At 53.1% G+C, this 23,700-nt stretch overlaps 2 protein-coding genes across 10 annotated transcripts in view; both read right to left on the bottom strand.

Annotated features, from left to right (window-relative positions):
* Window positions 1-1,598: 1,598 nt before the first annotated feature.
* Window positions 1,599-10,761, bottom strand: SLC2A8 (solute carrier family 2 member 8). 4 transcript variants are annotated; one of them, XM_030858620.2, is made up of 10 exons: window positions 10,617-10,761; window positions 10,363-10,525; window positions 9,907-10,113; window positions 8,361-8,460; window positions 6,739-6,938; window positions 5,863-6,006; window positions 5,655-5,763; window positions 4,740-4,913; window positions 4,222-4,367; window positions 1,599-2,669 (listed from the first exon to the last, which is right to left on the bottom strand). In XM_030858620.2, exons 1-10 carry the CDS (start codon window positions 10,670-10,672, stop codon window positions 2,499-2,501), a joined length of 1,470 nt encoding a protein of 489 aa, XP_030714480.1. In that variant the 5' UTR covers window positions 10,673-10,761; the 3' UTR covers window positions 1,599-2,498. The 4 variants fall into 4 exon arrangements, with proteins under 4 accessions (XP_030714480.1, XP_030714479.1, XP_030714481.1 ...); XM_030858619.2 differs by having other exon boundaries at window positions 10,363-10,528; XM_030858621.2 differs by lacking the exon at window positions 10,363-10,525 and having other exon boundaries at window positions 10,617-10,732.
* A 3,060-nt stretch (window positions 10,762-13,821) lies between these two features.
* Window positions 13,822-23,700, bottom strand: part of GARNL3 (GTPase activating Rap/RanGAP domain like 3) — a 153,280-nt gene continuing 143,401 nt past the window's right edge. For 4 of the 6 annotated variants that reach the window (XM_060300413.1, XM_030858623.2, XM_060300414.1 and 1 more), the window contains 6 exons: window positions 22,110-22,217; window positions 20,593-20,711; window positions 18,169-18,307; window positions 17,203-17,418; window positions 15,828-15,954; window positions 13,822-14,288 (listed from right to left, as the gene is read on the bottom strand). In XM_060300413.1, coding sequence (XP_060156396.1) covers window positions 14,111-14,288; window positions 15,828-15,954; window positions 17,203-17,418; window positions 18,169-18,307; window positions 20,593-20,711; window positions 22,110-22,217 — 887 coding nt within the window. In that variant the 3' untranslated portion in view covers window positions 13,822-14,110. The other 2 variants (XR_009564250.1, XM_060300416.1) reach the window with 2 other exon arrangements.

Here is a 23,700-nt window from a genome sequence, read left to right on the forward strand (position 1 = left end):
ACAAGCCTGTTGATCTTCACTGATCAAGCAATTTTCTGATGAGCAATTTACTTTCAGAGGCATTTTGACGTTAAGGAGATGAGAATGTGTTACCTGGGAAGCAGAAATGAGTTTGGGGGTCCTACGCCTCTTTTCATTTTGTACTGTCTCCCTCCCTTTCAATCATAGCTGGTAGTGTTTTTCCCCAATATGATTCTACATTTGTGGGTCTTCTAAGAATCTCATTGGGATTCACTCCGTTAAGCAAGTCACACCCACAGATCTCTTTGAGATAAGCTCTTCTTTACCTTGGGCTTGTGTAATTTTTAGGCTTACAACTTTGGAGGTCAGAAGTCTGAAGTGGACCTCACTGGGCTAAAGTCAAGGTGTCTTCAGGGCTACTTTCCTTCTGGAGGCTCCAGGGGGAGAATCTCTTTCCTTGCTTTTTCTAGCTTCCAGAGGCTGCCTGCATTCCTTGGCTAGTGGGCTGTTCCAGCTGGTGTGTTCTGCCTGTGCCACAGGCCCAGCAGGTGCTAAACCCATAATAGCCACTAGGAGGTAGGCAAGGGTTTTCTTGCCTTAGTCTTGCAAACCCACCTATGGCCACTGGGGGGTAGCAGAGTGGTTCACGCCACAGTTGATTCCGCCCGTGTCCACTGGGTGATGTTAGGGAATTTCTTGCCTCGTTCTCAGAAGCCAGGATTCTCCTGGAAGTTGTTCTGGGGGTGGGAGTGGGAAATGGGGTGGATGTCGGCTGGCAATGCACATTTCTATCCTAGGCTGGGTAAAGCGCAGCTTCTGCTGCACCTGTCTTCTGGAGATGTTTCATCCTGCCCCACTTCTTCATGGACCTGTGCCTGATGGTGCTGGACTGGGCTCCTGTGGTAGATACAGGGGTATCAGCTGGGGCTGGCTCTTAGTCCCTGAAGCACCTTGTGCTCTGATGGGAAGGCCTTAAAGGAGTGTACGGGGACCTCTGAAAAGTGTGTGTGTCCACAGTCCTTGGTACCTATAAGTAGGTGCTGGTAGCAATCACAGGTTGCTGAGGCGGTAGGGTAGGAGATAGAGAAACACTTGTAAAGATTTCAAATATCCCCTTATGAAGCACCCCCAGAGCCTCACATGCAGCCTCACAACCAGTCTTGCATGCAGCTCCCCGTCTCCACCACAGCCTCCCAACCTCACCTGCACAGCCTTCCCACCACCAGCAGCTAAACTGATTGAGCACTTATTCAGTGCCATCCTCAGATCTAAGTGCTTTACATGATCATCTCCTTTCATCCTCATAACAACCCCACGAGGGAGATAACATCATTATGCCCATTTTACAGATGAATGAACTGAGGCTTAGGGAAGTTAAGCAACTTGTTCTGCTTTGTCCCCCACTGCTCTGCCCTGGACCACTCCACACTTCCATTCCCCTTGTCTCCGGTCTCATTCGGTCTCCTTACAAAGCTTAATACAAGATGTCAAGGTGGGCACATGCTGGGCTGCACAGCCTGAGAAGTGAATAAAAACAGGTTACAGAATGGGAAGTAGGGCGTCCCACTTCTGTGTAGTGATGCTGGGAAGCATGTATTTGGGGGAGAGATCTTTTAAGACAGAACGAAATTCTCTGGTAAGGTGCAGGTGTGAATATTTTATTATTTATCTAAATAAAGGAGTTAATATTTGTAAAGTACTTAGGATAGTGCCTAGCAGATGGTTAACTGCCATAAAAAATAATTATATTACATAAATCTGTGTTTTCCAGTTTTCCTGCAATAAACACGTATTACTTATACAGTAGACAATAAAAGTAATTTGTAAAAGACTTCTGGCTCCATTAAAGTTAATATGAAGAGAGGCTTCTTTTTTGCAGGAGGAACTCAAGATTTGATGACTAATGATTCAGGGGACTGAACCCAAGGAAAGAGTCAGAAATGACCTCCAAGTGCCAAAGGCAAGCCCAGCTGACCGTGAGAAAGCAGATCCACAGATGTTCTTGGCAAGACAGTCTGTGGGAGCCTAGCTTTATGGAAGGAACAGGAAAATGCCCTTCTGGACTGCAGCCCACACAAAGAGGTCATGACCTGATTTTCCGAGTCCAATATTTATTTGGCAAAGTTCCTTCCTGATAATGCAGCCACGTGAGAGGAGTAACCCAGCCTCCAAAAGCATCTTCTCCAGAAAACGAGGAACCAAGAGTCCCCCTTCTCCGCGGTCACTTTTGTGTCGCGATGGAGATGGCATGTGGAGGACTGACCACAGCACAACAAAGCGTCTCCGAGATGTTCCCTCCACACGAGTCACAGGGCAGCAGTGGAAACTGGACCCAGGGGCTGGGAACCTTGTCCCCGTGCTTCACTGGGCTGTAGAGAGCTGGGCAGGAAGGTGGGGCCCCAGAGGACAAAGCTCCAAGGGGCTACAGTCCTGGCTCCTGACTCCCTGGGGACAGGCGGGGCGTCCAGGCTCCAGCTGAGGCTCAGTTTGGAGTCACAGGCCGGCACCATCCCCTCCGAGGCCCAAAGCTGGTCCAGCTAGGAGGGGCAGCCACTCACGGGAAGGGGCTGCCATCGCCCCTCAAAATGGGCTGTGATTTGCTCCAAGGTCTTTCCTTTGGTTTCAGGGACACAGGCCAGAGTGAAAAGGACACTGAAGATGCAGAAGGCAGCGGCCAGCCAGAAGGCACCGTAGGGCCTGAGCACCTCCTGCAAAGAGAGTGGAGAGGCCATGCATGGACGCGGCAGGTCAGGAGCCCTCATGCCCCAGCCGACAAGCCTAGGCCCCAGTCGGGGCCCACCCCGCCCAGGCTCAGGGGAGTGGAGGGGGTTCTGCGGTCCACCATCCAGAAGCCTGAGCTGAGCACTGTCCAAGGTGTGGAAGTTGTGTGGCGGGGACACTGAGGCTCACTGTGACGAAGTGACTGCCCCCAGGTCAGAGACCTGCTATCCAGTGACAGCTGGGCTTCCTCCCCCAGTGCCTGACCTCAGGGCCCACAGACCTCCGCTCTACACTCAGCTTTGGCCCTGCCCTCTGTGGGCCCTGCCGCCGTAGGAGTCTCTTCTTGGTGCGGGAGGAAATGGGGGAGCTATCGGCAGGTGGCGATGGGGGCGTGTGCACACACGGGGACACTCAGGGCCCGTGTGTGGAGCGGGGAGGGAGCGGTGACTTTCGGTCAGAGTCAGTCCACTCTCCCAGCCCAGCCCCAGTGACCTCCCAGGTGCCAGAACCAAAGGCCGCTCCCTTTCAGCTCCTCTTCCTCTGGGACATGGTGACCCCAGCCCCCGCTCCTTGAAGCCTTTCTCTTGGCCTCTCAGCACTGTACACCCCCAGGTCCTCTTAGGTCCTTTGGTGCCATGCCCCTCCTTTACTGTCTGTCCCCTCCAAGCTCCCGGCAAGTAATTTCCGCCCCCAGGCCTCTGCTCTGGTCTTCCTGACATGCTCCCCAGGGCAGCACAGGCTCTACAGAGTCCGGTCCAGCCCCAAACATCCACTCCTCTCATGACCTGCCTCCCCTCGCCCCAGCCCGGCCTCCTGGTGCTTCACCCTCCCACCACTGTCCACTTCATGCCAGTCCTTGTCATAAAGGGGACCCTGTCCATCCCATTCACTGCTGTTCTGGCACCCTGAACAGGACAGGACATGGTAGGTACCAGGAGACCTGGGGGGGACGAATGACTGAACAAATGGCTTGACTGTCTGCGCCAGAGTGGTCCCCTCTATTGGATGGGAGGCCCTGAGGCAGGGACCATGTCTGTGTCAGTCCATCCGTGAGAAGGTGGCAAAATGTTGAACTGAACTGACGCTCCCATCAACCCTAAGAGGAAGGTACGCTACCCTTCTCCATTTCTAGTCCGGGAAGCTGGTTCAGAGAAAGGTGAACAGCACACCCAACGCCACCCAGCAGGGAGGCGGCCAAGATGGGAACGGAGCCCAGGCCTGTTGACTCCAGAGCCGGAGTTTCTCTCACAGCCCTGCTTCCCAGCCCGTGTCCCCAGAGTCCAGTGGAGGATGAGGTCAGCTCTGCTGTCCTTCCACCTGAACAGCCTGGAGGTTCCTGAGTGGCCACAGCCTGGGTTTCTCGCCGGCCCGGCCCGTCTGCTCCCCCTCACCCCTGACCAAGATGGTGTCGCAAGATGCTGGGGCCTCAGCCTGCGTGCAGAGCCACGGACCCCAAGTCTCTCGCAACAAGAGCAATTCTGAAAAGCGCTTCTCTGCCGACTACTGCGTGAGGGGGAGGCCATCGGGGCCCGCACTCACCATGAGGCTGCTGAACTCTTTTGTCACGAGAAAGGCCATGAACCAGTTGGTGAGGACGCAGACGCCTGTGGCCACGCCCTTGACGTGCAGAGGGAAGATCTCAGACATGAGGAGCCAGGGGATGGGTCCCCAGCCCATAGCAAAGCCTGCGGGAGCAAGACAGGCGTCAGGGCCCACGGGGCTGGACCCTTGGCTCGCCGCAGACCACCTGGGCTGAAGCCTTGCGGGGCTGCCCAGCTGTGGCCTGAGGGGGCCTGGATCCCACCCTGGAGTCTTAGGCCCTGTCCTCACTTCTTATGCATCAGGCCTTTGCTACGGAACGGGACAAGGAGGGGCCTGCATGGAGGGCTGTCGTGGTAGTCGTGTGAGAGGAGCAGAGACGGGCTCAGCCTGGTGCCTGGTACACGGTCAGAGCTGCAGACGCAGAGGTGAGGGTGGGTAGGCCTGGCCTCGCTGGGAGCCACAGGAACCCGGGGGCGGCAGGGCGGCTCCCTCACCCCCCCAGCCCCCCCACTCACCGGCGATGAAGAGGCACATGCTGCCCACCGCCAGCCAGGCCAGCCCCACACTGCCACTGGTGGGCTCCATGGAGACGGGCGCCAAGAGGTCCACGTGCGAGGAGTTGCTAGGGCCGCCCTGGGTCAGCTTGAAGTAGGCGCCAAAGGCGCTGGTGCTGAACACCATGACCACACCTGCAGGTGGAGCGCGGCAGTGGGTGGGACAGGGCAGGGGGAGGCGGCCCGCGGCCTGGGCGCGTGGCACTGGGGGGCGGGAGTCTCAGTGCACTGTGGGCCACAGCAACATGGCCCGGATGCCTCTGAGACGGGCAGTGAGCAGAGCCCTGCCTGGCTGCACTCACCCCAGCCCGGCCCTGCCAGCCCCGGCTTGGACCTTGCACCTCAGCAAACTCCAAGGAGCTCCTGGAAGCAGACCCTCCCTGGCCTGAGGAAGCAGGAGCAGCCACAGAGGCCAGACCTGCTTCCCCAGCAGCACCAAGTGCTCGGTAGGGCTCAGAACACGAGGAGCCTCACTCGGACCATCTCCTGAGCCTCACAATGGCCCACAGCTACCCCGTTCCACAGAGGGAAAACAGGCTCAGGTAAAGTCACTTGCCCAGAAAGACCACAAGCTTCTGAGCCGCTTCAGCCCGGCCCTCAGTTTCCTCATCGTACACTGGGCCCTGATGGTGCCTTCTTGTAGGTTCACTGTGAAGGTTAAGGTGTGATGCAGCGATGCGGCTAGCACGGGCCTGGTCTCAAACATGTGCTTAGTGAGAGCTCTCCTGAAGTCTGGCCTTTTCTCAGGGACACTCAGCCGTTGTCCTCCTCCCTCAACGTGGAGGAGGACCTCAGAAAAGACCCTCCAGCCTGTGGTGGGAGGCTGGCCTGGGCCACCCGCCTGCAGAGGGCTGAGCCGTCACCCTTGGGCCTCACCTGACAAGGCCAGGAGCAGCCTGCGCCCGGCTCTGTCCATGACGAGGGCCGCTACGGCCGTGAACAGCACCTGGATGATCCCCACGATGACCGAGGCCAGGCTGCTGTCCTGAGGAGACGGGCCGAGGCGGGTCAGGCGAAGACCCCGGAACTAGGTCCCACCCATATGGCATCCAGGTGAGGCAGGCCGGGGCAGAGGCCTCTTTACCTTGAACTTGGCCTCCTCAAAGATGGTCTCTGCATAGAACATGACAGCGTTGATGCCCGACAGCTGCTGGAAGGCCATCAGTGAAATGCCGATGATGAAGGGCTTGTAGACGCCAGGACGCCGCAGCTGGGCCAAGTGGAAGCCCTGCTCAGACGGAGACCGGGCATCAGTGCTTCTCTCTACCCTGTCCCGAGGGCACCCCAGCTTTGAGCCCACCGTCCTGAGGCCTGGCGGAGTAAGGGAGCCTCTGCTCCTTGTCCCGGCCCCACGTGAAGCCTCTACTTCAGGTCCCTGCATCACTTTAGCCTCCGATTTGTAAGGTGACAAGATCCTCACCTCCCCACGTCCCTTCCTGATTTGTTGGGGGATCCACAAAGATGTTGTATGAGCAAAGAGCGCAGGGTTCCCGAATCCCACCAGCCTTGGGTCTGGGCCTGGGCCAAGCGCCTCCCCACGCCCCACTGATTCTCACCACCACTGCCAGACACGTGCTATGACTTCCACTTTACAGATGAAGAAACTAGGGCTAAAGATGGGAAGGTCACACAGCAGGTAAGGGGCAGAGACTCAGTCTTCTCCCCTGCCTGACAACTCCCTGTTTAAAAAACCTAAGTCCTCAAATCTGCACCTGCATTTTCCTCTGATGTGGCCCGGCCTTTCTCTTCCTGGGACAGGAAGGTCAAGGCTCAGGCTTTCCCAGGGATGTCCAAGGTTGGGGCCCAGCCAAGCAGCGGGGCTCGAGCAGGACAACACCCCTCATCCCACCTGCCACTGTGTGTGTACAGCCTTTGCAACAGACTGTGCTGACCTCCCCTGGCTGCAAAGGGGTGATACCTCATGGCCCCCTCCCCCCAGCTCTGGCTCCCAGCCCCTCACCTCGTTCTCAGCCCCGACAGGGGGCTCTTCCCAGCCCTGCTCGGAGCCCCACAGGAACTGCATGGCAGCCACGGCTTCCTGGCGCTTGTGCTGAGTCAGCAAGTAGCGAGGGGTCTCAGGCATGCAGCACATGAGCAGCAGCATGAAGGAGGGGGGCACACAGCCCAGCACAGCCAGCCAGCGCCACTTGAGGACCCAGCCTGGGTGGGGCGGGGTGGGTCAGACATCAGAGCTGGGGTGAGCCAGCCTGGACCTTCTCTGGGAGTGCCTGCCCCTCGCCAACCCCAGGGACTCAGCTTAAGGGGTGGGGACCTCACTACCTTTGCATGGCTACCCTCAGGTTTGTTGTTGATATTGTCATTATTATTGCTAAATGTTGTGGAAACGATGGGGGGTATATCAGTGAATATTTATGTAGCCATTAAACAAAGGCGCTCGCTATGTATTGACGTGGTACACGGCACCATTTGTCTAAAAGGCAGGAGCAGGAGAATAAATACGCATAGTCCTCCTACATGCAGACTCTCAGGAAGGCTGCCGAGAAGCAGGCAAGGCTGGCGCCTCCGCAGAGGAAGAGGGACAGAGCTGGGGGGACTTTTCACTGAAAAGCAGTCAATCAAAACTCACAGAAATTGATCAATGAAAGTGCAGATTATGATGACCTGGAGGAAATTCTACGGGTGTGACCCACATGTCTGTCCCGAACGTCGGTGTCTGTGCAGGGGCTTTGGCATACTGCTGGCCCCGCAAGGCAGCTAGGCTGCTGGCAGGACTCTGAATGAGACTCAGGATGGTTAAGCGGGTAAAAATGAAAGACCACAGACCCGCATGTCAGCTACTCTGAAGAACCAGAGGGCACGTGCCCCAGGCCCTGCCACGGCCCGTCAGGCCCAAAACCCCCACCCCCCCAGCGGTTCTCAGGCCATTCCTTGACAATTCTCATTTGGGGCCTGCTGCCAGGCACTTTTCACAGTGTCACTTAATCCCTCAACAGCCTCGGACTAGGTAGGATTATCTCCACTTAAAGACAGGGAAATTGAGGCTCCCGGGGTGGTGTGACTAGGCCAAGGTCACACAGCTAGTAACTGGCAGATTCCCCTAACCTGGGACTGTCAGATATGAAGGCTGCCCTCCTTCTATCCCAGCTCAGTTCCAGTCTGCCTCTGGAAGCTTCCTCATGCTGGCCCCAGCTCTGACCCTCGGGTCCCCTGGAACCTGCCTCCTTCAGGCTGCAAATCCAGTACTGATTCTGAGGGAGACAGGCTTGGGTCCTCCGAGCTCTTAGGCTAAAGACTCTGGAGTGCCCCCTCCACCCCCAGGACCCTAGTTTGTCACCACACAGCGGGGTACTGACCTAACCAGTCAGCCCTCCCCCCACTCCTGGAATGGGCTTCTGCTCTGGGAAGATGAGGACATCACCTTCTCCAGCTCTCCCCAGAACTTTGTCCCAAGACCCACGTGACCCAGGGTCTCAGGGAGGTGGTCTGGGAACCTGGCATCTTGGGCAGTGGCTGTGTGACCTCAGGCAAATCCCTTGACCTTTCTGAACTTCAGTTTCTATATCTGTAAAATAGCCACGGAGCCATTAACAGTTATCAAGAGAGATGACACGAAAACTCTACCTGCCAGATAGGCTAGGAGGATGCCTATGACGACCATGAGCTGCACACAGGAGCCGAGCAGCCCCCGTACTTCGGGGTAGGCAATTTCGGAGATATATACCTGTTGGTAATTAAGATGGGATTTTACTTGGGGTCGAAGAGTTCTTAAAACTGAAAAGTCTCAACCATTCAGAGCTGAGGAGAGCCTTGGCTGGGGCAGCTGCAGGCCCAGTGGGCTCCTAACTGCAGGTCCTGGTCAGCAGAGCCCTCCGCATACCTCCCTGCCCCCACCAAGTGATCTGCAGCAGGTGTTTAAAGGGTATAGAAGTGGCTGCTATGTGTGTGGGGCGGGGGCGAGAAGGGCTTTTCAACCTTTCATTTATTGTATGTATACCCTTGAAAAAATGCAAATTCTGATGCAATAGGTGTGCGGTGGTCCAAGATTCTGCCTTTCTAACCAACTCCAGGTGACACCCAGGCTGCTGGTCCAAGGACCATACTTTGAGTGGTGCTCCTGGAGTGAAAGCAGGAACTCTTCACCTCAGTTGCTACCAGTGACTGCCATGGCATCCTCTGGGCTCGGGAGCCAGAAAGCCCTTGCCTATGCTTCTAGGTTATTCCATACCTTATGCCCATATCTAAGACAAGTGTGCTTTTGCCCAGTAAAAAAACCCTCCAAAATATAAAATCCAACCTAGCTGCTGCTGTTACCCAGCAAATGCAGTTGAAATGAGTGGTAGGTGCAAAGGGATGGATTCTGAGCTACTGCTCTCAGTCTTGACCAGGTTAGGGTGTGGGTGGTTGATCATCCAAACTCATGACCAGCGGCAGTTCACGGGTCACCCCACAACCCCAGCTGCCAGGGTCCAAAGTCCTTCCACAGGCCATGCGAGGGCCAGGGCTGTATGTGCAGGGTCTCACTGAAGCCTCGCAACCACAGCACAAGGTAATGCCATTATTCCCATTTTATAGGCGCAGAGAGGTGCTCTGCCCTGGTAAGTGGCAGAGCCGGGATTTCACCCAGATGTCCAGCTCCAAAGGCAGCCTGGGAAGTGCTGGGTCAGGAGGTGGTGAGAGAGAAGCAGGGGAAGTGGCTGGAGGACCCGTTCCTGAGCAATGAAGGGGAGGGCAGGTCCCAGCAGCCTTTGCCCCTGGGGACAAACCAGAACAGGATTTTCCTGCTTAACTGTAGTCAGTGGTCTGAATGACAAGGGTGGGGGGGATCTGAGCCATACTGTGAGGCTTCTGTTGACCATCTACAGATGCCATCTTATTTGTAGAGCAAAAGAGAGAGCCTGTTAAGTGGCACCATCCTGGGCTCCAGAAATAGCTTCACCACTGACTAGCTGTGCCTAAACAAAGGACTTCAGGTTTCTTAGGCTCACTTCATCTGTAACCAAGGACAATAACAGCGGCTATTTCCAAGGCCCGTTGGAGTGTAAGGAAGACGAAGCAGGGAAGGGGCATGGTGCCAGGCAGGCAGGAGGCCGCAGCCAGGGAGAAACAAGGCCCCCAGATCTGCTCCTTCTCCCCGGTCCCAGGGCGCCAGGCTGGGGGACACACTCACCGGGGCCACTAGCGAGGCGATGCCGCAGGCCAGGCCGGTGAGGAGGCGGCCTCCGAGCAGCATCCACACGTTCTGAGCCGCTGTGATGACGGTGAAGCCGGCCACGAAGGGCACGGCGCAAAGCAGGAGGCTCAGCTTGCGCCCAGCGCGGTCCACGAGCCAGCCGCCCAGCACGCCCCCCGCCGCGGCGCCCAGGGTCACGATGGCCTGGGGGCGGGGCGACCGCCGGCTGAGGAGGGGGCGCCGGTGGTGCCGCGGCCCAACCTCGCCCTCTACCCCACCCTCAACGGCCTTGGAGAAAGGGGATGGGCGACCCCTGGCAGGGGAGCCGGGACGTACTCGGCGGAGGGTCTCAGTGCCCGCCCGAAGCCAGGCAGGGGGAGGGTCCTGGCGCCCATCTTAAGGGTGGGCGAAAGAGGGTCCCAGGAGGGCTGGAGGGTGAGCCCAAGGCCTCACCCCGAACCAGGAGGCGGCGGCATCGTCGAGGCGCAGGGCCGGGGACGCGGCGCGCCGCAGGCTCGGGATGGCCGGGGAGCTGTAGCCGAGCGCGAAGCCGAAGCTGAGTGGGCCCAGAGCAGCGGCGAAGGCGGCGAGGAAGACGCGGCGGCCGCGGGGAGCGCTGCTGGGACGGGGAGGTCGGTGAGCGGGGCCTGGCGCAGCGGGAGGGGCGAGGCAGCGCCCCCGGGGCTCGGGTTCCCCTGTCCGCTCACCTGCCGCCCGGCAGCCGCAGGAGCGGCTGGGTCTCCTCCTGGTCCCCAGGCGTCATGTCCGCCGCCAACGCTTGCCCGGTCCTCTCCGACGCCTGAACTGCTGCGGGTCCAGCGAGTGTGGCCTGCACCGGCCTGTCAGGCCAGAGCCAGCCAATGAACGGTGAGTGGTGGCTCTGGGGCGGGGTCGGAACGGCAGCTGGTATGGGAGCAACCAATGGGAACGCAAGGCGGTGTTCGCCTCTGCGCTAGGAGCCGCCCTTGAAGTCAAAACGGACCAATGGAAGCAAAGAGCCGGTAGGCGACGAGCGCTGGAACCACCCCTAGGACAGAGCTGTCCAGTGTATAGGTGGGGCGGAGTTTGTAGCTGGGCCGGAGCACACAGCCACCCAATAGGAGTGTGATGCGAGCTCGGAGGCGGGGTCATATAGATGCCTCACACCGAACCGGCCAATGAGGGTAGAGGGCGGGGATTGCACGTGTGCCTGGATCCGCCTCTCAATCTAGCTTCAACCAATGGGGCTAGGAGCTGGACGAAGGCGGAGCACGTGGGCCGCGCCCAGAACTTCCCGCCCCAACTCTGGGCAGCAGCAACTCCCCTCCGTGGTCGGGTCTGCGGTTCCCGTTCGGCGTTAACCGCTGCCCTGGTGCCTGGGCACTTCTGCCCACGTAGAGCCGCAGGGCGGAAAGTCTCCAAACAACAGTTCTGGCCCAGTCTCTCGGATGCCGAGCCTGGCGCTCCAGCTTCGGTGGCGGGGCAGAGGCGTGGCCCTTGGCGCCACAGCCCATCTCCGTGCTCGTCGCGACTCGGGGTTGGGGTGGGGCGGGGGGAGGCCCAGGTTGCCGACGATGACCAGGACCTTCGGGTGCTGAGGTCCTGTGTTGGGCGGGGTCCCTCATGCCTCATAGCTATGACTGATCTGGGCTTAAATCAGTGAGCTCTACGCTTCTTGTTAAATTCCACTCACTTCATAGGTAACCCTGACTTTGGAATCTTCATCTTAATATCTCCCAATTTTGAGTCCCCTGCGGATGTTAATAGCCAGCCTCTCTATGTGCGTGCACCCAGGTCACTGCTGGAGGTGAGTACGATGAAGTCAGTGCGCTGTAGAATCTCGCCGTTTGTATGCCGCACTCTCTGGGTGCGGGCAACTGCGGTGGAGTGCTGTGTATTTCCGGCAAGAACCAGGGCTAAGAGAGTGATAGGCTTAGCTTCTAATCCCTCTCTGGCCCTCTGTTTCCTCATCTCTTAGTGGAGATGACAGTTATCTTGCAGGAGGGTTTTGAGTAGGGGCAATATATAAAAAGACCAAGCACATGCCAGGTACTCAAATGCTAGCCTGTATGAATAGTGCAGTCACCTGATAGTACTGTCTTTCAAGACAGGCAACCGCCCCTCTGTGCTTCCTCAGCATCTGTGCTCCAGTCACAAATGTTTAGTACTTATCATTGCTTGTGATCACCTGTTTACTTCTCTCCCTCCCCCGATGGACATGATCTCCTGCTCCAGACAGTGGGTACTTGATGTTTGCAGAGAGGAGGGATGCCTCAGACTTCAAGGGCAAACGCTGCACTTAGACGGTTTACTTTGCAATTCAGCCTGAGGGCTATGCAGAGAGGCTTCTGTAAACAGGGTGATCCGCCAGCGCAGCTAAGGCCAGCCAGCCCTCTGAGCCACGGATCCCTGCAAACCTACTCCCGCCCTCTGGCTGGTCATCTCCCTCCCCGTGAGTGTGCAGTGTTCACTTCTCGGCCTTTGTAAGCAGACACTGCTGCCAGGTCAGCCTCCCGCGCCCCCTTTGTAAGCTAAGCACCATCAGTCTGTTTAGTAGGGCCCACCTCTTGCCGTTTCTACATCCACTCCTCAGATCTGTGACTCTTGTCAAATCGTGGGGTGCCACTTGCTGCCAATCTCTTTGAAAGAATGGGCTGAATAGCCCTTGGTTTTTCTATTCCAGGCTGAGAAGTAAGAAACTTCAGAAAAAGAAAAATGACAGGAAAGACACACATACAAGCTCATGAAGCTTACAGAGTATTTTAACACGAAAAACACCAGCCAGATTCAACTGATACAAGGCTCTCAGCCTGGCTCTGTATGGTGGACAGGGAGAGAGAGAGAGCACAGCTCTGGGATCAGAGAACTCACAGGTTCAAATCACTGCCCCTTTCTGAGCCTCAGTTTCCTTACTTGAAAAGCAAGAATAATAAAATCTAATTCACAAAACTTTAGGTGAGGTTGAGATACAGTATGTAGTTGATCTTGTTGCCTTCTGCTGAAGGGGACCAGGCAGCCTTCAGCTCGGATGCTTCATGTTGGACTGTCTGTGCCACAGGCAGAGAGGGGAGCTCTCCCCACAGTGTGCAAGGCCCAGAAGGAGATAGGGTCCAGAACTTGTGTGAAATCTATCAGATCAAGGTCATGTCAAGTGCAGGCCTCTGCACCTAGTGAGAAGACCTGCAGAAGAGCTCCTCAGAGCCACTTTAACAGGCAAATGATCTCAGGTTTCTTTTGATGGGTAATATAGGCAAGACGAGACAATAAAATGGAATCCATCAGACTAAAGCCAAAAGTAAATTATCTTCTTCACACCGCTTAAAATTGTTACAATATCAGTGAAACTAGGTTTCCCTCCTTTGATTTCCCCTGGCTAGAGGCTGACATCTCACTGTTTCATTCCCACCTGGCCAAACTCACATCTTCTTCTCACTTTAAGGAGGGAGCAACGGAAGGCAGATACATGATAAGAGGAAGGATAATCATTTGGTTCATGTGAGAGAGCAAAGCAGACTGGAACAAGAGGAGGGAATTTGAGAATGATAATTTTGATGATGGAGAGTAACTGTTTCTTGGTTATATGATTTCACAATAACAATAACCCCCCCCCCCCAAAAATCTTAAGACTCTTTAACAGGCTCCTATACCTTACTATTTTTTGTGAGACACAAAGAGAAAGAAGCAGGAGTTTCGAAAATCTAAAAATTCAGCTTTTCTCAAAAGTCTGTAGGCAGAAACGCAGCTGGTTCCAATCACAGTGAACTGAAACAGCAACAGGGGCCAAAGGTGCAGAAAGAAAACTTATTTATAATAAATTTTCAAAGCAATGGCTTTTCTTTATAAAAGAAACACAGTATGTGACAAAACAAAACTGTAATGAAAAAATAACTTTTCCATCTAAGTATATAAAATATAAGAGAAGGTTGCAGTAAATAAGAATGAACATTTTTGATTTATTCAAAGTTTCAATCTAAAACCTCAATGAAATCTACCACCTTTAATTACAAGGGTACTGATGGTTCCTGAACAGAAAGAAACAAAGGTTAAGATGGCACCGGACATTGGAGAGTGACCCAAACTGGCCGAGGGTGCAGAAGGTTTGGTCCAATAGACCACGGACAGGCTAAAAGCCACATTTCGTTGAGAACTGATGTCGGAACTGGTTAAAGAGTATAAACGTCCATAAGAAAATTAAAGATGGCAAACTCGACTGGGACTCTGTTTACTTCAAGTCAATAATGTCTTCGTCCGAGGAAGCTGTGAGCTGAAAGGGGCTGCTGCCCCAGACAGGGCTGCCTTCTCTCTCAGCCACAGGGTCCGGGTCGGAGCTTGTCGACTGGTAACGCCCCTCGGGATTGGCTTCGGAAGTGGAAGGACTTTCCAAGGAGCTCGACGTGATCCTAGAGGAGAAAGGTCACTGTGAACGGATCCTGGGGCACCGCTGAGCTGGCTGCTCTGTTTCCTGTTCCCCTAAACTCGGGAGCCCCCTGCCATTATGGGGGAGAGGTGGGGAAGTGCAGGAGTGACCCCCACCCCAGCAGAGCTGGTGTTCTGCAGGCAGACAGCCTGATCTCATGAGTGGTTATGGGTTTTAAAGGCCAGTGGTGACACACAGGTGTTTGTGTGGAAAATCAGGATAATGTCGGGATAATGTCACTCTGTCTAAAACCCTCCCCTGGCTCCCCACGGCCTGACCCCTCCAGCCTCCTCCCAGCCCAGCCCCGCCCTCTCTATTTTCTCCTGCATTCAGGACACTCATTCTCTTGACACCTGCTTTTGACCTTGCATCCTTGTCTGTGCTCAAGCTGACCCACTCTCTTCTCTCTCTCTCTCTCTCTCTCTCTCTTCGGGGCCTTTACCCCTGCTATTCCTGCTGTCAGAGAGGCTGTTCCCCCAGCTCCTTCTCATTCAAAGCTCAGCTCAATGCCACTTCTTCCAAGAAGCCTTCCTTGACTCCCAGCCCCCACCTCAAGTAGACCTTCTATCTGCCCCACCCCCATCACTACCTTCTTATAGATTTCCTTGCAGTGCTTGTCACTAATGGAAATGATAGCATTTGCTTATTTGTTCACAGGTTTATTATCTGTTTCTCCACACTAGAATGTAAAGTCCACGAGGGCAGGGGCCTGGTCACACAGTAGGGGCTCAATGAAAGTGCATTGGATTAAAGCGTGAGTGAGTACTGCCCCTCTCTGGGCCAGGCTAATGCTTGCTTGATTTATGAGACCTGGCTCAGCCTTTCCTGATGTTTGGGACCCGCCACCCCCGGCCCAGGTGTGGTGTGATGGCATCCCTCATTCTTCTGCACCACCTGCCACCCTGGAATGCTGTAATTCCTAGAATGTCTTTGTTGGCCTTTCCACCAGCCTGTGAACCCCTGAAGTTCAGCTCCATATCCCCAGCTCAGTGCCAGGTGCTCCAAGAATGTGTGTCGAATGACTCAATGGAGCCTGGACACGTGCCCCCTTGCCCTCCACACAGGAGCAGGCAAGATGTTATCAAGGGACACAGAGAACCTCAGGGGACAAATCAGTGGGATTCAACAAATATTCATGGACGCGTGATACTGAACGGCCATCCAGAAAGGCTGTACCTGTTTCCACGCCCACCACAAGTACTGGAGAGCGCCTGTCACTCCTACTGAGCATTCTTGTTTTAAAAAATCCCTGTCAATCTGGCGAGCAAAAAAAGTCTCAGTGTACTTTAATGTGCATTTGTTGGATTGCTAGTGAGGTCACCCGTTTGTCTGGGCCCCTCCCTGGCAGGCAGTGTTCTCTGGGGATCCTCAGGGAGGAGCTGGCTGCTAACCCTCTGCTGTGGCTGGCCGAAGGGGCCGGCACATGGCCTCCTCAGTCAGCAGGAAGGGCCCTGTGGCTGTCCTGTGACTTCAGGGGCCACCACCCTGAGAAGGGGCTGCTGGGGGCTGCGTCCCTCTTTACCTTTCACTGCTAGTTGACCTCACTGTCCCTGGTTTAGGGCCTCCTTGGTTTTCTTCCACCCGCTTCCGGGCTTTTGACTTGGGCTTTGGTGCTCCTTCTGCCCTGGGTCCACCTTCATCGGAGAGGCCTGGATTGCAGGGGAGAATCACAGGTCAGAGGTCGTTACCACAGGGCTGCCACAGAGACAGAAAATGCCCTTTTCCTCTTGGTTGGGTATTGGTACATTATTGGGATCGAGGCAGGAAGAATGATGATAAAGTCTATATTTTTAAATGGTTTTCTTGTTGTCTTGTTGGTAGAAGGTCTTTTTTCTTCTGATTAGAATGAATATATGTATTGGGAAAAAAAGAGTCAGAGGAGTTTAATGAAGGAGAGAAAATCTACAGCCCTACCACTGGAAACTAATTCTCCAGCTCAGAGATGCAATTTCTGAAAAGCACAGTGGTTTATATAATAGTAGTTGGCAGATCAAGCTTTCTGAGGGTATAGTGGGTTAAAAATAGCAACGCATATGTTTAAAAAGTGCCGTGGAAGGCACCAGCTTCTAAAACCAACTGCCTTTGCCAATGTCAAGGTCTGCCCTGTCAGGTGGTCCGAATCCCCTTCTCCGGTTGGTCAGGAAACATTACTGCAGGACAGGCATGTGCCAAGGCCAGCTGTCCTTGCAGTTTTATGCCGTGCAGACGCCAATTCAAGTTTTCAAACCAGTTCTTACTGGTTTGACATAACGTTTCCATTTTTCCTCATTTTGTTTTCAAAATTCTGAACAAAAATCTTTATAACAGTCTAGCGTTTCCACAATCATCATGGTGCTTTATGCTTCTCTGGTCTGGTCGCCCACCTGTAAACTGAGAGAGGAGGGCACAGCAAAGATCTTACATCTCTACCATCCCCATAGAACTGCCCCACAGTCCAGGGGCTTTGAGAAGGATAACTGAACTGTACCACAGACGTGCAAGAAAACAAAGCATATGGGAAAAAAAAAAAACCCAAGTAAATTAAAATTTTGGATATACGAATGTGAAATGTTATATGAGGACTTCAGGATATAAACCCTTCTGGACACTTTCCTAGGAAATTAGACATAGGTAGATACTTATGTTTAAAAAAGTCATATCAGACTAGACCTACTGTTTTACAAACTGCCCTTCCCCCCCGAACATGGTTTGGGCACTTTCCACATCAATAAATACAGACTGACACATCACTGTCATTGGGTAAATGAGGTATAGTATTCCTCGGTGTAGGTGCTCTATAATTTCTTTATAAATCCCTTATGAAAGTGCTCATTGTTTTTGAGGACAGTTAATATCCACAGATAAAACCAGCAGCTATCTTTACAAACAGTGCAAACACAAGAATCGAGAGCCATTACCCAGCAGCTCCCTGCGGGTCCTGCTTGCTATCTCTTTGATCTCCATGCGGGACAGGGACAAGGAGTGAGTGACAGGAATGGCCGCGATGCCGATGCCGATGGAGGTGGGCGGGGTGATGACCTTGGAGACTAAGGGCGATTTCAGAGGCCGCTCAATGCTTCTGCCCACCAGGTTTCTGAGTGGAATCTTGTACAGATTTTTGGACTGAATCTCACCTGAAATAAGCGTTCGAAAAGAACATCAGAACTTTAAGAAGAGCTCATGTTATTCACAAGAGGATAATTCCTGGGTCCTCAACATAGTTAGCATGAAGGAAGAGTTTAGGTTGCAGGCTGACCTCCCAAGTCTCATTGGGGGCAATAAAGTGAGGGTGCCCGACGGCTCTGTTTTCTAAGGGCATCGTGTTCATGGGTAAATGGGGAAAAACGCACCCACTCCTGCTTACAGGAGAAAGGAGTCGACAAGAAAAGCACAGCTGTCCTGCTCGGGAGCTTCAAGCTCTCGTGACAACGAGCCATAGTGACGACTTATGTGGTGAGAAGTTAGGAAAAGCACGAGGCAGTAACCACAACAAAGGCCTGCGGGCAGGGTTCAAGGGTGAAGCCAGGCAGAGTGAAAGCTGGGTGCTGAGTAATGTGTGTGTATGACTATGTCCTTTAAGCTATAAAAACCTACTATATTGTTAACATCCCTGAAGGAAAGATAACTTGCTGGGGCAAGTTGGAATCTCTCTAGCCCTCAGCTCCCTTCTCCCCATTGCAACAACTGTTTTCATAATGGGATTTTTTGGGGGGGGGGGCATTATCACAAGGTTTCTTAAGAATGCAACCACACTGCAAGTTTTTTTATGGCTTCAAATAGTGAGTTCCTTCGGCAGTAGCCACATGTCAGTATTTGACAATGAACTAGAGAAATCAGAATGGATCAAAACTATCTATCATAAGACAGTAAAAACTGGACTTCACCTTCCCCCAGGGAAGAAGGAAACACTGGAGTATCTCTGCCCGGGGGTGTCTGAGGAGAATTGTGGGCACTGGCCCCCTTGGAGCTGCCTCCGGATGAGACCTCGTTCACAGATGCGGTTGCTGTGAAGTATATATCCGACTAGAGAGAAAGAGAAGGCGTTACTGAGCCACCTGCTGTTACAGGCCCTGCACCCACCGGCCCTTCTGTCATCACTGCAGGGCCCCCAACTCCCCCCCCCACTCGGGGACTGTGGTGCAGGAACGAGCCGGGGAAGCGGCTTCCAGCTCTGCACGCAGACGTTTCCTGAGCGCTCACCTCACCCACTTATCTGTTTGCTGATACACAATAGAAAAGAGTCAATTTCCCACACACCTGCTGCAAACACAGACACAACACACTCCCCCGACATGGATCTCGGGCACCTGGAGGTTAGAACTGGAGAGGGTTTGGGATTCAGTCAGACCATGTCACAGGTGGGGAAATGGGTTCTCATGATTCAGCAAATACTCAAGCACACCCTCGATGCGCTGGTTTTGGGGTAACGGTGGTGGTATGTGGACTCAGGGACACTGAGTTTCAGGGATTTTGCAAGCCGGCTGCTAAACACAGCCATTATTAAACTTAAATTATATTAAAAAACAAAGGAACTAAATATCAAAATTCAGCCATTCCTAATTATTTTACTACCTTGAGTATTCTCCAAGCTCTTGAGGTAATTTACATGAACACTGTCTTGGGCGGGTGGGGCGATGCTGTGTAACAGCGGCTCCTAACGCTGTGTTCCATCGTGTCACATGGGAAGCTTGAGATCAGTCATGGTGGGACTGTTTACACCATGGAAATCGGCAAATGCTACAAATCAGAGCTTGATTTGTTGTTTTGTTGATTGTCTAGACTTACAGTGATGAAGAAAATGTTAATAATGAAGATTAAAATTAAAAGTGTGTTGAATCTAATGCTAAAATTGAGAGAAGTTTTGGTTTAATGATTTGTACAAGAGTGAAAAATAGTTTAATAGATCACATATCAGATTTTTTAAAAATAAATTTATTTATTTATTTATTTTTGGCTGTGTTGGGTCTTCGTTGCTGTGCGTGGGCTTTTCTCTAGTTGCAGTGAGCGGGGGCTACTCTTCGTGGCGGCGCAGAGGCTTCTCATTGCGGTGGCTTCTCTTGTTGCGGAGCAGGGCTCTAGGTGCACGGGCTTCAGTAGTTGTGGCACGTGGGCTCAGTAGTTGTGGCTCGCGGGCTCTAGAGCGCAGGCTCAATAGTTGTGGTGCACAGGCTCAACTGCTCTGCAGCATGTGGGATCTTCCCGGGCCAGGGCTCGAACCCGTGTCCCCTGCATTGGCAGGCAGATTCTTAACCACTGCTCCACCAGGGAAGCCCCACACATCAGATTTAATGACAAGAAACTTGGAAAAAGAAGAACGGATGGAGATATAATTCCAACCATAAAATTGTGGTCGATCTGCTGCATTAGTTTGGCTACGGAGAAAGGAATTCAGCCAAAATTAACAAAAGCATTTTGTGAGAGCCAGTTGGCTAAATGGACTTTTAAGATAAAAGCATTGTATATTTTATTATTTGTAAATTGTAAGCTATTTACATTTTATAATCTGTAAAATTTGTAATCAACTGATGTCCATATATGTGTGTGTATACATACACACACCCATTTTCCAGAGGGCTGGTGGTAGTTACACACTTACCAGCACCCCACTGGCGCTACGTTAGTGAATAAGATGCTCAGTCTCTGCTCTCACAGAACTGTCAGTGCGGTGGGGAAAGTACGCAGTCACCCACCACCAAATGTGATGCAGGTCAGGATGGAAACGTGCTCCAGGCGTGCAGCAGGCACCAGCCTGGCCTGGCAAGCCAGGGAGAGGGTGTGGGGCTGACTGGGGGGAGGGGACTAGAACAAGACCTGCTGGATTATGCGCCAGGAGTAGAAGACAGCTGGGAAGATCGTCGTTCCTGCATCCTTCGGTTTTGGTCACATTCTGTTACCAGACGTGAATTAGTCTGTCAGCCATAGTTTGTGGGACACAAATTCAAACTGAGGACAGACAGTGGCAAAGGAAGAAAGGAACATTGCAAGCTCTTACTTTTCTAGACTTGGCCTCTTCTTCAGGGCAATAGTGACCCAGGCTTTGATGGGGGGATCTCTCTTTTCAGCTGGGCGTTCCCCAACTGCCACCAGCACCGACGAGTCTCTTAACACTAAGGAGGCCGTTTTGAAGCCCAAGGGAACTCGCACAGGAAAACCCAACCCATGAGCCTGTTTTCAGCTTTCTCATCTCAACACTCACGAGGTGTTGGCATGTCAGCCTCACCATGAACATGTCTGCGCCCGCCTGAAACCTCACGGTGCTGGGGGTGCCCAAAGCCCCTCACACAGAAATAAAACCCAGTTCTACTCACCCTGGAGGCCACGAGCTGCAGCTGAGGCACGACGGCCGTGTGGACCAGGTTCCCGTTCACCACCAGGCGGATCTCCATGGAGTCGGTGGTGAAGGCCAGCAGGTAGGGGAATGCACAGACTGCAAGGCAATGTGGCGTCAGCGCCCAGCCTGTGCCTGTGGCTGTGGAGCTGCCAGGACCCTCTCACATCCCCCTTGCTTCTCCGGCAGCTCCCATCTCTCCCCTTCCTCTGGCTGCTTCTCTTCTTCCTTCACGGGTGCATATCCCCCAATTCCAGGAAAGCCTGCCTTAGCTGCCAAGCTTCTGCCCAGTGACGTGTGCACTGTCCCAGCTTCTCCCTGTGCCCTTCTCCTGCTGCAGTCCTGTACCCGATCTTCCGGGGGCGCACCGCCCACCCAGGTCCTGGAGACCTTCCCCCTATGGTCCAGACTGCAGGTTGACATGGCCTTTGCACATGCCTTCCACCCGAGAACCTAGCCTTTACTCCTTCTTCATTCCCTGTCTCTGGGTCACCCTCCCCTATGCTCCTCCTGTCTGTGTGTCTGGGCAGGGACTGCCCCTCACAGTGTCCCTCGGGTTCAGTGGGTTTGCTGAGTTATTTGTGAAACGTTGGCCTCTCTTCTTGAGATCTTTTTAATGACTTCCAGGTGCCATAGCTGCCCCAGTGGCCCTGTGAGCCCACCTTTGTCTTTTTTACCGGCCACTTCGCACTCTCTCCTTCACGCTGGCCCGCTCCCTCTGCCCTCTCTCCTTGGCGACTCATCCGTTCTCTTGGCTTCACCTTGACTCTTCCTGCCACACCCACGCCTCTAGCCTTGATCTCTCAAGTGGGCCCCCGGTGCAGTGCCGTGGCTCAGACCTGAGAGCCATTTCCAACCCTTCCCTCCCTTTTTTACCATAATTAATCTGCATCTGAGCCGACCCCATCCTCCGAGTGTCTGGATCCATTCCTCTGCTCTCCTCTCAAGACTCTATCATGTTTACCTATCAACAAAGCCTTCTACTCTGAGGAAAACAGTGCTAACATTCTTGGCTCTGATCTGACGCTCCCCAGGCAGAGGCCCAGCTGTGGGTCTTGAATCACAGAAACGAAGCACCACCACTCGCGTCCTGAGTTTTCAGTGGCAGGCAAGGTGCCTGAGTTTCTGTAATTCTAGACTTTCAAGCTTCAAAATGTATAAAAAGGACGCCAAGTGCACCGTGCTCCTCCCCCAAGTTTGTCAGAGTTTTAAGGCTGGAGATCTTGTTCAAGATCTACTGAAACTGATATATAATTGCTCTCAAATGCTCACATGCTCAGGCACTGAGAAGACCTGGGAGGAACAGTGGAAGACAATAGTCCCCAAAGGGGAACAAAATGAAAAACAATTAAAGAAGAAGAAGGCTTTGAGTACTCACTATACTCACATAATTCGTAGCAATTTAGCGGTAAGCCAGTGAGTTTGCCTACATAGGATGGAACAGTTCAGATATGTCTACTGAGCAGGAAAGAACATGATGATAAAGGGTTTCCTTACCAATCGCACAGGGAGCCTGGTTCCAACAGAACTGGAAATCTGATGCAGAGGGTTGAACCAAAAAAGAGCCACCATTAAACGGGCAAACCTTTTTATAGATGCAACTGTCTGCAACGAAACAAGAGCGACTCATTTTTGTTAGAGACAACACTCAGGTAGCCATAATTAGATACATGAGAAACAGGCCACAAGAATAGCATCCTATCTGCTCGTTCTTTATGAAAGCCAGGACGAATATCGCCATGATGCCAGATTCTCAGGCGCAGGAGGCAGTCTGAGCCAGAGTAATGTTTCTGCTACAAGTCATCATAGCTGCCGTTTTTGGAGAATTTACTATCAGCCAGGCACCGAGCTTCAAAACATTCTTCCGTTTAATCTGTACAAACTTATGAAGTAGATGCTATTATTACACTCATTTTACAGATGAGAAAATTGAGGCAAAGAGCAGCGAAGTAGCTTGTCCACAGCCTCACAAGTGCTACTTGGGAGAGAACCAGGTTGGCTTGACTGCAGAGAAGAAGGGACACTTGAAGGCAGCCCCTGGATGGAGGAAGGCCTCCTGCGAGGGGATCACGCTCTGAGCCTCACTCAGCAGGACGTGTGTGATGGGAGCTGTACACCACTCCCCCAACATTTTATTATGAACATTTGAAGCCATGTGCCTGTATCACCTTGGTGAATCTGAGCCAGCATTAGATTAAGGCCAGGTTAATTCAGTTACCCAGTTCCTGGCTTGCTCCGAGATCTAAACACAAGTCCAGGTGGTTCAGACCCTCTTCGAGTGAGAAAGGTCACATAGAAACAAAGGCCCCTTTTATTCCAGAAGCCCATCACGTTTTAGCCGTACAATCTTATTTTTAAAAACAGCCTTACTGAGATGTAATTTATATACCATAAAATTCATCCATTTTAAGCATTCAAGTCAATGAACTGTAGTATGTTTATAGAGGTGTACAACATCACAATCTGATTTTATAACATTTTCATCACCCTAATAAGAAACATCACACCCATGAAGCAGTCTCTTGCCATTCCTAGTGTGAGAATCGACAGCTGCGGCCCCTCTGTGAGAGGGCAGAGGTCATGGAGCCAGAGCTGCTGCTGCTGCCCACTGCGATGTGGGGCTAGGCTGGGGATGACCACCGCTGGCCCACCTGAAGCTTCAGGTCTCCTTTGATGTGACCACTGTGCCTTGTCAAGCAGTTAACTTATACTGTCTCATCACTGTTCTTCTAACAGAGTGAGTTATCGGGACAGAAAAACTCACCAGAGTCAGTTCTGTTTTTGCTACAGTGGACTCACTAGGGGAGAAAAAGCATCCTCATTCTCAGCTAAAGACCTCGCTCCCTGAGAAAATGAGCGCTCAGGAAGGATCACCCGGATCTCCCAGCAGCGGCTCCCCCAGCTGCTGTGTCCTGCCCACAACTCTGGATGCCGTGGGGTGCAGCTCAGCCCCTCTCCACTCTGGCCCGCGGCTTTGCCCCCTCAGGGACTTCTCCCCTCTGTCCTGCACCGCAGTTTCCCCTTCTCCATCGGATCTTTCCCGACAGCCTTACACATGCTGTTTATTCCACCTTTAAGAAAACAAAAT

This window comes from Globicephala melas, chromosome 6 (genome assembly GCF_963455315.2).
Source record: "Globicephala melas chromosome 6, mGloMel1.2, whole genome shotgun sequence".
Lineage (NCBI taxonomy): Eukaryota > Metazoa > Chordata > Mammalia > Artiodactyla > Delphinidae > Globicephala > Globicephala melas.

Coding starts and splice junctions, on each gene's coding strand:
- SLC2A8 (XM_030858619.2), bottom strand. CDS start 10,672: ATGACGCCTGGGGACCAGGAGGAGACCCAGCCGCTCCTGCGGCTGCCG. Junction 6,939..8,360: donor CCTCCTAGCCTATCTGGCAG/GTAGAGTTTTCG, acceptor CGCCCCACCCAG/GCTGGGTCCTCAAGTGGCGC. Junction 4,914..5,654: donor GCTGCTCCTGGCCTTGTCAG/GTGAGGCCCAAG, acceptor CTCCACCTGCAG/GTGTGGTCATGGTGTTCAGC.